The sequence below is a fragment of the Pseudophryne corroboree genome, chromosome 1, assembly GCF_028390025.1.
Source record: "Pseudophryne corroboree isolate aPseCor3 chromosome 1, aPseCor3.hap2, whole genome shotgun sequence".
NCBI classification, from domain to species: Eukaryota; Metazoa; Chordata; class Amphibia; order Anura; family Myobatrachidae; genus Pseudophryne; species Pseudophryne corroboree.
In genome coordinates this window covers 334,965,966-334,982,753 of record NC_086444.1, presented here as the reverse complement: position 1 = coordinate 334,982,753, position 16,788 = coordinate 334,965,966, and the positions used below count along the sequence as shown (strand labels likewise).

The following is a 16,788-nucleotide window of genomic DNA, read 5'->3' as shown; positions in this document are numbered from 1 at the left end:
TAGTAGACATAGGAGGATTTAAAACTAGACAAGACAAGACAAGGCAAGACAAGGCAAGACTAAATTTTGCTAAACAAAACAAGACTTTTTTTTTTTTTTTTAAACACCGGACTGGATTCTAAACACCGGACTGGATTCTAAACACCGGACTGGATTCTAAACACCGGACTGGATTCTAAACACTGGATTCTAGACAAGACTGGATTCTAACACTGGACTGGATTCTAAACACCGAATTCTAGACAGGACTGGATTCTAGACTAGACACTGGACTGGGCCAAAAAAGAAAAAAGTTTTATTTCTTTTTTGTGGTATGGCTGGTGATAATGTTAGGTTCCTGGTGCTCAGAACAAGGGAGATGTTATGAAGCGAGTCCAGAGCACCAGGACGGAATGCTGGGAAAGGGGAATGGAAAGGGAATAGCCCCTGGTGCCCTATCTCCGTTGTCTCACCCGTGCTGTCAGTACACTCTTGCGAGACTATGGTTGCTTGAGCCCATGGCAGCCGCGTTTGAAGGGCGGATTACGTCTGCCCAACTTCGATGCCCCCTCAGGTCTTAATGAGAGACAAAGAGTGAACCGAGACAGGGTGATAACAAGGGGCCCTCTGACTAAACAACAAGGCCAGGGGCTACTAACAAACCTAAAACCAAAGTATGTGCGGCTTGCCGCCAAAGGAAAAGAACAACAAAGGAAATGCTGACCACACACCGACAATACTCTTGTGTACCGGCGGTGACAGCATAAGCAGAACCCTCTGCAAAACACCAGTGACAGAAATAATAAGGGAATACAGCGGCCTACGCCAACGGACGCGGCCGTGCCGCTACTCACGGAACCGGTACGAATACTGGCAAACGGACAGGAACTCCCAATGCTGCTGACACAGACTCTCAGAACTGGAGGACAGGCAGAATCCCAAACGACAGACCGGTGGACACCAAGAAGCCAGAAACTTGCACAGGCAAAGGTACTGGACCTCAGGACAGGAACGCCTCACGGCAGGACACGGGATCAGACATAGGAATCGACACAGGGACTGACACAGGAAGCTCAGGAACTAGCAGGAACCAAGCTCAGAACTCAAGCAGACTGAAAACCCAGGAATATCACCAGCATCTGTGAATTGCAAACAGCCAGCATATAACAGAGAGGCCTAATTAATAATCCCATGCAGCTGCCTTGTTGCAAGATTCCAAACTGACCAGATGCAATTAGCAGCCAGGTGAGGCTGAACACAAGGGAACAAGCTGCAATTACACAGACTCACCAGCGGCAGCAGACAAGAGTATTCTAAAACAGAGCAACAGGAAATCCTGGCATGCAAGACAACTTTATAAACATAAAATAGGAATGAACCACTACCTGTGGTTCATAACAGTATCCCCTCCTTAAGGGTGAGCTCCGAGCACCCCATGACACCCACGGGGAACATAAACAGAAGTATAACATGAAATACAGAACAAAACTGCAAAACAGGAATGAGCCACAGCCGTGGCTCATAACACCTTGCAAGTCTTTCCTGGTATGCCAGCGTCTCCATCCCATTAATTAGTTTGGTCGCCCGCCTCTGAACCTTTTCTAGTTCCAGTTCTAGTTCTATTGATTCGTATTTGTGTGGACGGCAGTGTATCTCAATACGAAATTCCCCAACACTGCTGAGATTTGTGTTTAGTAAATTTCCGAGTTGCATTTTTGTATGAAAATGCAAACTCGAATAAAATCGTGACCTTGTTAATTTCCACCATTGTGTATTAAAAATGTGCAAAATGTATACATGAAACATGACAACAGTAAAGCAATTGTATAATAAATAATAATTAAAAAAAATCCAAAATGAGTACTCGGAAATTCTGAAAATAACATAGTGCTAACTTTTTTTATTATATATATTTTTAAACACAAACAAAATAAAAAGAGCCATAGAAAAAAAGTGACTATTACTATAACTGACAATAGTACAAATAACAAAATAGGTTACCGCTTAAACTCTAGGTACAGTAAACAGCTGTGCAGCATACTTACTGACGGTACATCATCCCAGGAGGGTAAAGAAAGCACCTCTTCCAATGTTTTGAGGAAAGCCTACAAATGTATAATACAATTATTTATTTTCTTGTAATTCATATTTAAGACTTATGTTTCCCAGCAAATTCTCAAGCAAAAATACGCCTTGCAGGAAATACATGCATCCTCAGCATTTAACTTCTTGTTTTATGCCTACTTAGTTTATAGGTATATTACTTAACAGATTAATTATAATGGGAATATACATGGGAATGATACACTGCTTCAATTAGGCCCTAACATAGGCCAATGAATCTACCATTAGATGTAGTGACATTTCAGTGCAGTTCTGCAGAATCGTCTGTGCTCAGAGATAAATCTTTTACAAAAGCAAATGCACAACTCTGCAAATTGTAAGAACTCATTTCTTATGCCACATTAGAGCTTCTTTAGCCTTTTAATACTAAGACAAAATTTGGAAGGGTCTTCAAAGTTTGCAACCCATGAGTGGACGAGACCAGCTCAGGACTCAGCAATGCCACAGTACGGCTGCCGGGAGGGCAGGCACAGGGAATGGGGGTAGGGGGGGATCACTGTAGGAAGCAGGTTGACACTTTGCCACCTTCAAGTGAACCACTAGCGTTGTTGGGGAGTTGGGGACAGGCGCTAGCACAGTAAGGTTCTATACCCATGACCTTTAGCTCTGCCCCCAGGATAGCAGGGCAGTAGAGAATGAAGAGGCTTCTCTATATTAAAGAGTTGAACCCCACAGCAAGCCACGCTGAAAAGACTGTGATCACATCTGGCTGACCGGTGCTCCTCCTGCCCTCTGTGCTCAGTTCCTGTCTGCGCACTATTCCCCCTGCCCTGCTAACTTTACTTCACACTGTAGGTCTGTCTGCCTCTCCCAGTCACCAGTGTGTATGTCTCCATGTCCCCCGTGTGACTGTCTCCAGCCCCTCCAGTCAGGATTGTGAATGTCTCCAGTACCCCTCCCCCATCACCAGTGTGTTTGTATCCAACCCTCCTTTCCCCCCCATCACCAGTGTGCCCTCTCCGGCCGCAGTGTGTATGTCACCATGTCGTCATCAACCCTAGCCACCAGTGTGTTTGCCTCCAAGTCCCTTCTCTGGCCACAGTGTGCATGTCCCCCTCCCCCCGTCACCAGTGTCTATGTCTCCAGCCATTCCTCTACCCTTCCCTTGTGTCAGTGTCTCCCCCTTTCCTGTGTCTGTGCCATTTTCTCTCTATACTGTATGTCTCCAGTTAGTGTATGTCATGTCTGTTCCTTTCTTTACCAATTTTTGTGTATTTGTCTCTTATTTTGTGTGTGCAGCTCTGTCTTTCTGTCATTCTGTTTGCCTCCCTGCCATTGTGTTTGTGTATCTCTGCATTGTGTGTCTGTTCTTTTTACTCCCCCTTTGTATGTCTGTCTGGTTCCATTTACTCCACTTATTATATCTGCCCTCCACACCAGCTTCTGCATTTGCACAATCACTCATTTTTACCACCGTTTACAAGTCATACCGAATTAGTGACCCGTCTAAGTTGGCTGGAAGATAGAGGCACTAAACTGAGATTATAGCTTGGCCCCCCTCAACCTAAAAACGTTTGTACAGCCCTGCTTATAGGCAACATGTTTCAGAGTACTTACAAGTGACCCCTGTGGGTGGCATACATTATGCTTGCAGGGAAACATCAGATAACAGTGTAACGTCACAGCACAAGCATGAATTATTCACTCAGAGCAAATAGGTAGACTTAGGGCTGGCTATGCAATCTAGTGAGACTGCTACTGCATCTTTACTACTTAATTGCGCTCACTCTTAAATAAAAATAAACTGAAAGAAGACCAAGTAGAGAAAATAATGATGCAGGTGACCCGTTTGAGGGCCACAGAAGTTGGCTGGACAGCCCTTCGCCCATCATTGTTGTATAACACAATTGCAGATACAGGGTCGGATTCACAATCGCCCATATACAGATGGATCTCTATGGCTGCAAGTTTGATGTCTAGGAGTTATTCTCATCTCCACCCTCCAACCATTTACTCCATCCAATCAGAGCCCATACTGCATGGATCAGAGTGCACTAATTCACACACTCCTTACATAAAATAGCTGACACCCTGCAGTAACACAACTCATCCAGCAATACTTCTGCACAAACACTGTGCGTTCATATTTACATACAACATTTACTAGCTTAGTTACATGGTCTATATACCTTTTGGTTTTACCTATCGCATTTTATATCATGGCTCATTTGACATATTAGCTGAGCGTAGGGATCGACACCTACTACTGCCCCATCCCACCAGGATCTCACTGGTGTTTTTCCCACCACTGAAACTCTCTCGCTATCACACTTTCCACTCTCTCCAAAGTGTCAAATGAGCTCTATAAACATATATACCAGCCTACCAGATCTCATTCCTACTCACCCCTCTGTGTTCTTCACACGCTGACTCACCCCTCTGCATCATCCATGTGTGTCTGCTCCTCTTCTTTAGATATAATGGGGTCTATTTACTAAGCCTTGGGTGGAGATAAAGTGGACGGAGATAGTCCCAGCCAATCAGCTCATAACTGCCATGCCACAGGCTGTGTTTGAAAAATGACAGTTAGGAGTTGGCTGGTACTTTCCATCCGAGGCTTAGTAAATAGACCCTTTAAGCTCTTGTGACCAGGGCCCTCTTTACATATGCTTTTCCTTTCATCACTTATACCAGTGATGGGGAACCTTTGGCACTCCAGCGGTTGTTGAACTTCATATCCCAGCATGCCCTGCTACAGTTTTCCTATTTGGCTATGCTAAAACTGTAGCAGGGCATGCTGGGATGTGTAGTTCAACAACAGCTGGAGTGCCAAAGGATCCCCATCACTGAGTCTTATACCATCACTAGTAAAAAGGACCTGGGTCACCTCAGCCTGCCTCATCCAAAGCTCTATTCAGCCCTGTACTCTTTCCACCTCTCCTCCCCCTGCTCTAACTGCCGCTCTTCCCCACACTCCTCTCCATTTCATGTAACCTTCCCCTCAGTTCCTAGGTCTGTCTTGTCTACCTCGCAGTGAGATACTTGGGGGACATGGAAATGGGACAGACCTTATAAAATTATTATATAAATCTCCTCCCTTAGCCAATAGCAATACTGAACCTTCTGGTTCCGAGGGTACTGCCTTGTGGCCGCTCCTCCATCCCCCTGCCTCATGCCTTGAACATCTCTGCTTTGCTTGCACACTGCCATCAGGCTACCTCTCGCTTGCTTGCACCTCATGTCATCTGCCTGTCGACCCTTCCCACTAGATTGTTAGCTCTTCAGAGCAGGGCCCTCTTTCCTCTTGTTATCTAAGCCCTCTTCTTGACACATTTCACTTGCAGCTCTCCCCTACTCAGCGACCATCTTTACCTGCTTTTTCTCCTGCTGGTAAAGGCTCATCTCTATCTATGGCCACCAGCTCCTAGTAGTACGATGATCACTCCCTCACTACTTACATCTTAGCTGTATTATGTTTTGAGAATTGTGGTGCTCCTTGTTACCTGTACTCTATTTTTGTTATTTATTTACTGTAATGCTAAGTTTGTTTCCCTGTACTGTCCTTTGTACGGCGCTGCAAAACACTTTTGTCGCCGTATAAATAAAATGTAATAATAATAATAATAATAATAATAATAATAACAACTGTATATGCAGTAATGTTTATATAGCATGTTTAGATAGATTGTATACTCCTATGTTCTGCACTTCATGTATTGCTATATTTGCACTCATTGTACAGTACCTAATAATATATTCAGACAAAGCGTATATATATATATATATATATATATATACCGTATATACTCGAGTATAAGTCGACCCGAATATAAGCCGAGGCACCTAATTTTACCACAAAAACCTGGGAAAACTTATTGACTCGAGTATAAGCCTAGGGTGGGAAATGCAGCTCTACCCGTACACAGACCTCATAGTGCCAGATATGCCCCACAGTGCCAGATGTGGCAGATATGCCCCACAGTGCCAGATATGCCCCACAGTGCCAGATGTGCCAGATATGCCCCATAGTGCCAGATATGCCCCACAGTGCCAGATGTGCCAGATATGCCCCACAGTGCCAGATGTGCCCCACAATGCCAGATGTGCCAGATATGCCCCACAGTGCCAGATATGCCCCACAGTGCCAGATGTGCCAGATATGCCCCACAGTGCCAGATATGCCCCACAGTGCCAGATGTGCCAGATATGCCCCACAGTGCCAGATATGCCCCACAGTGCCAGATGTGCCAGATATGCCCCACAGTGCCAGATATGCCCCACAGTGCTAGATACTTACCCTCCGTCGCTCCCGCGCTGTCTTCTGAAGGAGGGACACGGAGAGCGCAACGCGCGGCTCTCCTGTGTCCCTCCTGCATCTCCGGCGGCAGCGGCGTGTGTTAAAGGAAGTGCCGGTTCGTGCACTTCCTTTACCACTCAGACGCCGCTGCCGCTGGAGATGCAGGAGGGACACAGGAGAGCCGCGCGTTGCGCTCTCCGTGTCCCTCCTTCAGAAGACAGCGCGGGAGCGACGGAGGGTAAGTATCTAGCACTGTGGGGCATATCTGGCACACCTGGCACTGTGGGGCATATCTGGCACTAAAGCTGACTTGAGTATAAGCCGAGGTGGCTTTTTCAGCACAAAAAAAAGTGCTGAAAAAGTCGGCTTATACTCGAGTATATACGGTATAACAGTGTTCAGTGCTCAGATTTTGTTATGTTGCTGTTACCTGAGTCAGGTTGCCTGCTGTGTCTTTCGTCAATGATTTGTTGGGCAGAATTTGAGAGACAATGTCCAAGTAGCCCAATCCATGCTGTGAGTGGGAAGATATCCCACCCTCCTGGGTAAGGTTGGTTATAATGGGATAATAAGCATCTGTGGAGACCTAGAAAAGAGACAATACAATCACCCATCCCTTTGAAAGACAGTGTACGTTCTTCATATGAGCAACCATTCTCTCCATGACCTGTCATCTCACTCAAGCTGTCACATTACTGAAATAAGCACATTGCAGAGCAATCTGGAACTCTCAGAAAGTAGGCCACTTACTGCCCACCTCTGTGCTAGAGAGATTACTATGAATGTCATCAATCTGACCAAAAATAATAATATTCATTTTCAAACATGCTTACAGCAGAGTTAGTAGTTATTAAAAATTCTATAGTACATAGTGAAAATAAGCATTTAAAAAATAAAAAGCCTGCACTATAACATTGTGATTGATTTAGCTCTTACCATAGGATATGATGTCCCAGGAGCACTTGAAATTGTTGCAGCAACAAAGGCTTCATCACCTGCCAAGAAATCAGCACTTACTATAGATTTTTACATGACAATCAATAAAGCTAGCTGTGCATGAAAATATTCTGCACTTTTTTTGTGGAAACAATAAACATGTACCTAAGGAATGGTAAAAACTACTGGCTTACATTCAAGGTTAACCCTGTGTTGTTGTACTGAAACAAATGTGGGGTAAAAATTTAATAGCCTGCCAGAAGCAGAAGGAGCGGGATTTTGTGAGAGTCTGCCTGGATTTTTAAAGCGGCAATCATTTACACGGTAAAACCAGGTTGGTATTGCCACTTAAATGATTGCCACATTCAAAATCTGGGCAGACTCGCACAAAGTTCGACACCTCCTGCATCTCGCAGGCTATTACTTTTTACCTGTGATCTTAAAAATGACAATACTAAATTCATAATAAGAATAATTATTAGTATTATGATAATGCAGTGCCATTACTTAAAGCCTGATGGCAGATTTTTATTATACAGTACAATCCAGTGGCGTAAGTTTGTCCCAGTCGCCCAGAGGCAAGATAAATATTGGTGCCCCCCTATAGTTAGATAAATATATGTATGTATGTGTGCGTATGTATATATATATATATATATATATATGTGTGTGTGTGTGTGTGTGTGTGTATATATATATATATAATAAGAATTTACTTACCGATAATTCTATTTCTCGTAGTTCGTAGTGGATGCTGGGGACTCCGTAAGGACCATGGGGAATAGCGGCTCCGCAGGAGACTGGGCACAAAAGTAAAGCTTTAGAACTACCTGGTGTGCACTGGCTCCTCCCCCTATGACCCTCCTCCAAGCCTCAGTTAGGATACTGTGCCCGGACGAGCGTACACAATAAGGAAGGATTTTGAATCCCGGGTAAGACTCATACCAGCCACACCAATCACACCATATAACTTGTGATCTAAACCCAGTTAACAGCATGATAACAGAGGAGCCTCTAGAAAAGATGGCTCACTACAGCAATAACCCGATTTTTTGGTAACAATAACTATGTACCAGTATTGCAGACAATCCGCACTTGGGATAGGCGCCCAGCATCCACTACGGACTACGAGAAATAGAATTATCGGTAAGTAAATTCTTATTTTCTCTAACGTCCTAAGTGGATGCTGGGGACTCCGTAAGGACCATGGGGATTATACCAAAGCTCCCAAACGGGCGGGAGAGTGCGGATGACTCTGCAGCACCAAATGAGAGAACTCCCGGTCCTCCTCAGCCAGGGTATCAAATTTGTAGAATTTTACAAACGTATTTGCTCCTGACCAAGTAGCTGCTCGGCAAAGTTGTAAAGCCGAGACCCCTCGGGCAGCCGCCCAAGATGAGCCCACCTTCCTTGTGGAATGGGCTTTTACAGATTTTGGCTGTGGCAGGCCTGCCACAGAATGTGCAAGCTGAATTGTACTACAAATCCAACGAGCAATAGTCTGCTTAGCAGCAGGAGCACCCAGCTTGTTGGGTGCATACAGAATAAACAACGAGTCAGATTTTCTGACTCCAGCCGTCCTGGAAACCTATATTTCCAGGGCTCTGACAACGTCTAGCAACTTGGAGTCCTCCAAGTCCCTAGTAGCCGCAGGCACCACAATAGGTTGATTCAGGTGAAACGTTGAAAACCACCTTAGGGAGAAACTGAGGACAAGTCCTCAATTCCGCCCTGTCCGAATGGAAAATCCCGCCCTGTCCGAATGGAAAATCAGATGAGGGCTTTTACAGGATAAAGCCGCCAATTCTGACACGCACCTGGCCCAGGCCAGGGCCAACAGCATGACCACTTTCCATGTGAGATATTTTAACTCCACACATTTAAGTGGTTCAAACCAATGTGACTTTTGGAACCCAAAAACTACATTTAGATCCCAAGGTGCCACTGGAGGCACAAAAGGAGGCTGTATATACAGTACCCCTTTCACAAACGTCTGAACTTCAGGGACTGAAGCTAGTTCTTTTTGGAAGAAAATTGACAGGGCCGAAATTTGAACCTTAATGGACCCCCATTTCAGGCCCATAGACACTCCTGTTTGCAGGAAATGTAGGAATCGACCTAGTTGAAAATTCCTCCGTCGGGGCCTTACTGGCCTCGCACCACGCAACATATTTTCGCCAAATGCGGTGATAATGTTTTGCGGTTATATCTTTCCTGGCTTTGATCAGGATAGGAATGACTTCATCCGGAATGCCTTTTTCCTTCAGGATCCGGCGTTCAACCGCCCTGCCGTTAAACGCAGCCGCGGTAAGTCTTGGAACAGACAGGGTCCTTGCTGGAGCAGGTCCCTTCTTAGAGGTAGAGGCCACGGATCCTCCGTGAGCATCTCTTGAAGTTCCGGTTACCAAGTCCTTCTTGGCCAATCCGGAGCCACGAATATAGTGCTTACTCCTCTCCATCTTATAATTCTCAGTACCTTGGTTATGAGAGGCAGAGGAGGGAACACATACACTGACTGGTACACCCACTGTGTTACCAGAGCGTCTACAGCTATTGCCTGAGGGTCCCTTGACCTGGCGCAATACTTGTCGAGTTTTATAAACATGTGGAAGACTTCTGGGTGAAGTCCCCACTCTCCCGGGTGGAGGTCGTGTCTGCTGAGGAAGTCTGCTTCCCAGTTGTCCACTCCCGGAATGAATACTGCTGACAGTGCTATCACATGATTTTCCGCCCAGCGAAGAATCCTTGCAGCTTCTGCCATTGCCCTTCTGCTTCTTGTGTCACCCTGTCTGTTTACGTGGGTGACTGCCGTGATGTTGTCCGAATGGATCAACTCCGGGTGACCTTGAAGCAGAGGTCTTGCTGAGCTTAGAGCATTGTAAATGGCCCTTAGCTTCAGGATATTTATGTGAAGTGATGTCTCCAGGCTTGACCATAAGCTCTGGAAATTCCTTCCCTGTGTGACTGCTCCCCAGCCTCGCAGGCTGGCATCCGTGGTCACCAGGACCCAGTCCTGAATGTGCGGCCCTCTAGAAGATGAGCACTCTGCAACCACCACAGGAGAGACACCCTTGTGCTTGGTGACAGGGTTATCCGCTGATGCATCTGAAGATGCGACCCAGACCATTTGTCCAGCAGGTCCCACTGGAAAGTTCTTGCGTGGAATCTGCCGCATGGGATTGCTTCATAGGAAGCCACCATTTTTTCCAGAACCATCTCATTGATGTACTGAGACTTGGCTCGGTTATAGGAGGTTCCCGACTAGCTCGGCTAACTCCCTGACTTTCTCCTCCGGGAGAAACACCTTTTTCTGAACTGTGTCCAGGATCGTCCCTAAGAACAGAAGACGAGTCGTCGGAATCAGCTGCGATTTTGGAATATTGAGAATCCAATCGTGCTGCCGCAACACTACCTGAGATAGTGCTACACCGACCTCCAACTGTTCCCTGGATCTTACCCTTATCAGGGAATCGTCCAAGTAAGGGATAACTAAAATTCCCTTCCTTCGAAGGAGTATCATCATTTCGGCCATTACCTTGGTAAAGACCCGGGGTGCCGTGGACCATCCCTACGGCAGCGTCTGAAACTGATAGTGACAGTTCTGTACCATAAACCTGAGGTACCCTTGGTGAGAAGGGTAAATTGGGACATGAAGGTAAGCATCCTTGATGTACCGAGACATCATGTAGTCCTCTTCTTCCAGGTTCGCAATCACTGCTCTGAGTGACTCAATCTTGAATTTGAACCTCTGTATGTAAGTGTTCAAAGATTTTAGATTTAGAATCGGTCTCACCGAGCCGTCCGGCTTCGGTACCACAACAGTGTGGAATAATACCCCGTTCCCTGTTGCAGGAGGGGTACCCTGATTATCACCTGCTGGGAATACAGCTTGTGAATGGCTTCCAAAACTGTCTCCCTGTCAGAAGGAGACATCCGTAAAGCCGACTTTAGAAACGGCGAGGGGGAGACGTCTCGAATTCCAATTTGTACCCCTGAGATATCACCTGAAGGATCCAGGGGTCTACTTGTGAGTGAGCCCACTGCGCGCTGAAATTCATTGAGACGGGCCCCCACCATGCCTGATTCTGCTTGTAAAGCCCCAGCGTCATACTGAGGGCTTGGCAGAGGCGGGAGAGGGTTTCTGTTCCTGGGAACTGGCTGATTTCTGCAGCCTTTTTCCTCTCCCTCTGTCACGGGGCAGAAATGAGGAACCTTTTGCCCGCTTGCCCACGAAAAGACTGCGCCTGATAATACGGCGTCTTCTCATGTTGAGAGGCGACCTGGGGTACAAACGTGGATTTCCCAGCTGTTGCCGTGGCCACCAGGTCTGAAAGACCGACCCCAAATAACTCCTCCCCTTAATAAGGCAATACTTCCAAATGCCGTTTGGAATCCGCATCACCTGACCACTGTCGTGTCCATAACCCTCTACTGGTAGAAATGGACAACGCACTTAGACTTGATGCCAGTCGGCAAATATTCCGCTGTGCATCACGCATATATAGAAATGCATCTTTTAAATGCTCTATATGCAATAATATACTGTCCCTATCTAGGGTATCAATATTTTCAGTCAGGGAATCCGACCACGCCAACCCAGCACTGCACATCCAGGCTGAGGCGATTGCTGGTCGCAGTATAACACCAGTATGTGTGTAAATACCTTTTAGGATGCCCTCCTGCTTTCTATCAGCAGGATCCTTAAGGGCGGCCATCTCAGGAGAGGGTAGAGCCCTTGTTCTTACAAGCGTGTGAGCGCTTTATCCACCCTAGGGGGTGTTTCCCAACGCACCCTAACCTCTGGCGGGAAAGGATATAATGCCAATAACATTTTAGAAATTATCAGTTGTTATCGGGGGAAAACCACGCATCATCACACACCTCATTTAATTTCTCAGATTCAGGAAAACTACAGGTAGTTTTTCCTCACCGAACATAATACCCCTTTTTGGTGGTACTCGAATTATCAGAAATGTGTAAAACATTTTTCATTGCCTCAATCATGTAACGTGTGGCCCCACTGGAAGTCACACTTGTCTCTTCACCGTCGACACTGGAGTCAGTATCCGTGTCGGTGTCTATATCTGCCATCTGAGGTAACGGGCGCTTTAGAGCCCCTGACGGCCTATGAGACGTCTGGACAGGCACAAGCTGAGTAGCCGGCTGTCTCATGTCAACCACTGTCTTTTATACAGAGCTGACACTGTTACGTAATTCCTTCCAACAGTTCATCCACTCAGGTGTCGACCCCCTAGGGGGTAACATCACTATGACAGGCAATCTGCTCCGTCTCCACATCATTTTTCTCCTCATACATGTCGACACAAACGTACCGACATACAGCACACACACAGGGAATGCTCTGATAGAGGACAGGACCCCACTAGCCCTTTGGGGAGACAGAGGGAGAGTTTGCCAGCACACACCAGAGCGCTATATATATACAGGGATAACCTTATATAAGTGTTTTTCCCCTTATAGCTGCTGTATCTTTAATACTGCGCGTAATTAGTGCCCCCCTTCTCTTTTTTAACCCTTTCTGTAGTGTAGTGACTGCAGGGGAGAGCCAGGGAGCTTCCCTCCAACGGAGCTGTGAGGGAAAATGGCGCCAGTGTGCTGAGGAGATAGGCTCCGCCCCCTTTTCGGCGGCCTTATCTCCCGTTTTTCTATGTATTCTGGCAGGGGTTAAATTCATCCATATAGCCCTGGAGCTATATGTGATGCATTTTTTGCCATCCAAGGTGTTTTTATTGCGTCTCAGGGCGCCCCCCCCCCAGCGCCCTGCACCCTCAGTGACCGGAGTGTGAAGTGTGCTGAGAGCAATGGCGCACAGCTGCAGTGCTGTGCGCTACCTTGTTGAAGACAGGACGTCTTCTGCCGCCGATTTTCCGGACCTCTTCTGTCTTCTGGCTCTGTAAGGGGACCGGCGGCGCGGCTCTGGGACCCATCCATGGCTGGGCCTGTGATCGTCCCTCTGGAGCTAATGTCCAGTTGCCTAAGAAGCCCAATCCACTCTGCACGCAGGTGAGTTCGCTTCTTCTCCCCTTAGTCCCTCGATGCAGTGAGCCTGTTGCCAGCAGGTCTCACTGAAAATAAAAAACCTAAAACTAAACTTTTCACTAAGCAGCTCAGGAGAGCCACCTAGTGTGCACCCTTCTCGTTCGGGCACAAAAATCTAACTGAGGCTTGGAGGTGGGTCATAGGGGGAGGAGCCAGTGCACACCAGGTAGTTCTAAAGCTTTACTTTTGTGCCCAGTCTCCTGCGGAGCCGCTATTCCCCATGGTCCTTACGGAGTCCCCAGCATCCACTTAGGACGTTAGAGAAATATATATATATATATAAATTATATATGTGTGTGTGTGCGTGCGTGCGTGCGTGTGTGTGTATGTAGTGTTCTGGAAAAAATGTATATACTGTGTATATACATTTCATTGTCTTTTATTATAAATCACACATTTCTTAGCAGTCATGCCCAGGATTAGAACCCATGTCCAATTGTAAAGCGCAATGAAATTTGCTGCGCTATATAAGAAACTGTTAATAAATAAATAATAACAAATAATAATGACCCGTTACACTGAAAGCAGACACTTTACTGATGGAGCGATTTGCTCCTGAACAGGAAGCATGAGAATTCGAAATATATGAAGTTACATGTAATTGTCATAAAAGTAACTTTATATGGTTAGAATTCTCATATTTCCTATACAGGAGCAAATAGATTCATTAGTAAAGGCTGTTATCGGGTTTATCTGCGCACTGAGATCCTCAGTGTGTGGACGAGCTGCTAACACTTGCAGGTGACCGGACTACAGATTGTGGAAACAGTTGAGTTACAGTGTAGCGCTCAGTCCTAACTTTTAGTTTTTCACTTAGGTGGAAGTGATATATTCTAAGAGTGTGCTTGGTTTAGTTCAATGGGTGTTTTGGATATCTCCAATGGTCTATTGTAACACTAAATAATTAATACTAAATAACTAAATCCCACAAATGAAATGTCCACATACAGATAATAAATGATAGCGTAGGTTTATTATTGTCAATGTTACTAACAGTGAGAGTTATGAGTAACTCTTTGTCTTTATGTAGATTGAGTGTGTGTTGTAGCCTGCGGCGTCCCGCACGGCTGCTGACACTCGTTACTGTTCAAGTCCGTATTGAAAATATATAAAAAGGTATAGTGTGTGAAATAAAATAATATATATATATATATATAGCGAAAAAATGTCAAAAAGCTGGAACAAAAACAAAAGGCAAAAACAAAAACAAAGCAAACCCCAGTCGTGGGTTTCTTCACGGTTTGGGTGTCTGGGGTTAATCAGGAAAAAACACTGGCCACTTCTCATGGAAGATGAAATCCTGAACGACATACTAGACACAAAACCGAAAGTCATATTTAGAAAAGCACCTGATTTGAAGCAAAAACTGGTACACAGCTATATAAAACCAAACAAAATGACCCAATCCCATATTAATAATTCCAAACCTTTGTCAGGATTCTATTACTGTGGTACATGCATGGGATGCAAAAACAGCAAAATGCGCAGCACAAAACCAGCCACACAATTTAGCTCCACCAATACAAAAAGAACTTACAACATCAAAGAGAGGATAACTTGTAACAGTAAAGGTGTCGTCTACCTACTAGAGTGTGGATGCCCCAAACAATATGTAGGACGCACCATACGCCCCTTGAAAACAAGAATTAGTGAGCATATTCGGAACATCAAAAAGGGGCTAGAAGACCACAACCTATCAAAACATTTTAAGGACCATCATGACAGTAACCCATTATCCCTCAAATTCATAGGGATTCAGGAAATACACCCTAATTGGAGGGGAGGGGACTATAGCACAAAAATTAACACCATGGAATTAAGATGGATGTATGAGCTAAAGACACTAGCTAGCATGGGACTTAATCGTGACAATGAAGTGAAATCATTGATATGCAAAAAATAAAAAAGACCAAAACATTTTGATTTAGGAATAAACATATCGATGTTTTCTTAAGGTACACAAACCACTTGCAGGGACGGGCCAGATGCACATATCCATTTGAAGTTCTATGCAAAAGAATTACTTAGAAAGCCTTTATCTACTACATCAATTATACCTTAATTTACCTATAATCAAACAACCCTGATCAGAACATGATCCTCATAACATATACACCAATTACACCAAACGTCACAAAAAGTAATGTCCATATGTTTAAGTTAGTAACTTTCTCTGCATAAATGCAACTTTTTTCTGCACAAATGCAATATCCATACAGACCTTGCTGACTTTTAAAACTAAAACTAACAGAAAGCATATCTTGCTAATGTGACAGCAACACATTGGTCAGGAATAAGGAGACCAATGGCGAACAGGAACTTTAATCACATGACCTATGATGTCACACTAATGTGCCTTTAAAAACTTGGAAAACACTATTCCAATCATCCACTTCTCCCAAAGGAAGGCCCTCGAGGCTGAAACGCGTTGGAGCTAACACTGCTATCTGAATACTGAAACAGACAAAGATCACTACAAGCGCCTACTACGGAGCAGAGTCCCGGTCACGTGATCGGGGAAACCCGGAAACCAACCACGCTGCCTAGCAACAGAAGAGAAACCAAGAGAAGAAGTCGGTGACGAGGTGCGACGGGGGAACAGAAGGAAACTGAAGGTGAGTCTCCGTATGCGGCAGGGGTCACTCCTGAAGTCGCTCCGCAGAGCACTGACAGAGTTTCCCCTTCACCCTAGACAGGTCAGCCTCTCGAACCCTCCGGCTTCCAGGCGTGTCTGAACAAGGACACGCCATGTGAAGCGGAGTATAGAGAGAAAGACTAGTCCGGAGCAACCGACGTTTTCCTGATTAACCCCAGACACCCAAACCGTGAAGAAACCCACGACTGGGGTTTGCTTTGTTTTTGTTTTTGCCTTTTGTTTTTGTTCCAGCTTTTTGACATTTTTTCGCTATATATATATATATATATTATTTTATTTCACACACTATACCTTTTTATATATTTTCAATACGGACTTGAACAGTAACGAGTGTCAGCAGCCGTGCGGGACGCCGCAGGCTACAACACACACTCAATCTACATAAAGACAAAGAGTTACTCATAACTCTCACTGTTAGTAACATTGACAATAATAAACCTACGCTATCATTTATTATCTGTATGTGGACATTTCATTTGTGGGATTTAGTTATTTAGTATTAATTATTTAGTGTTACAATAGACCATTGGAGATATCCAAAACACCCATTGAACTAAACCAAGCACACTCTTAGAATATATCACTTCCACCTAAGTGAAAAACTAAAAGTTAGGACTGAGCGCTACACTGTAACTCAACTGTTTCCACAATCTGTAGTCCGGTCACCTGCAAGTGTTAGCAGCTCGTCCACACACTGAGGATATCAGTGCGCAGATAAACCCGATAACAGCCTTCTCTACCAAGTGACCATTATCTGCAGCAAGGGATCACATATGGGATTGATCGAAATAAGGAA

At 45.2% G+C, this 16,788-nt stretch overlaps 1 protein-coding gene across 3 annotated transcripts in view; it reads right to left on the bottom strand.

Annotated features, from left to right (window-relative positions):
• The window catches only part of ADGRD1 (adhesion G protein-coupled receptor D1), a 1,058,506-nt gene that overhangs the window by 861,197 nt on the left and 180,521 nt on the right, over positions 1 to 16,788 (bottom strand). For all 3 annotated transcript variants that reach the window (XM_063964650.1, XM_063964651.1, XM_063964652.1), the window contains 3 exons: positions 7,277 to 7,335; positions 6,771 to 6,926; positions 2,025 to 2,084 (listed from right to left, as the gene is read on the bottom strand). In XM_063964650.1, the coding sequence (XP_063820720.1) occupies positions 2,025 to 2,084; positions 6,771 to 6,926; positions 7,277 to 7,335 (275 nt within the window). The remainder of the gene's footprint in view (positions 1 to 2,024; positions 2,085 to 6,770; positions 6,927 to 7,276; positions 7,336 to 16,788) is intronic.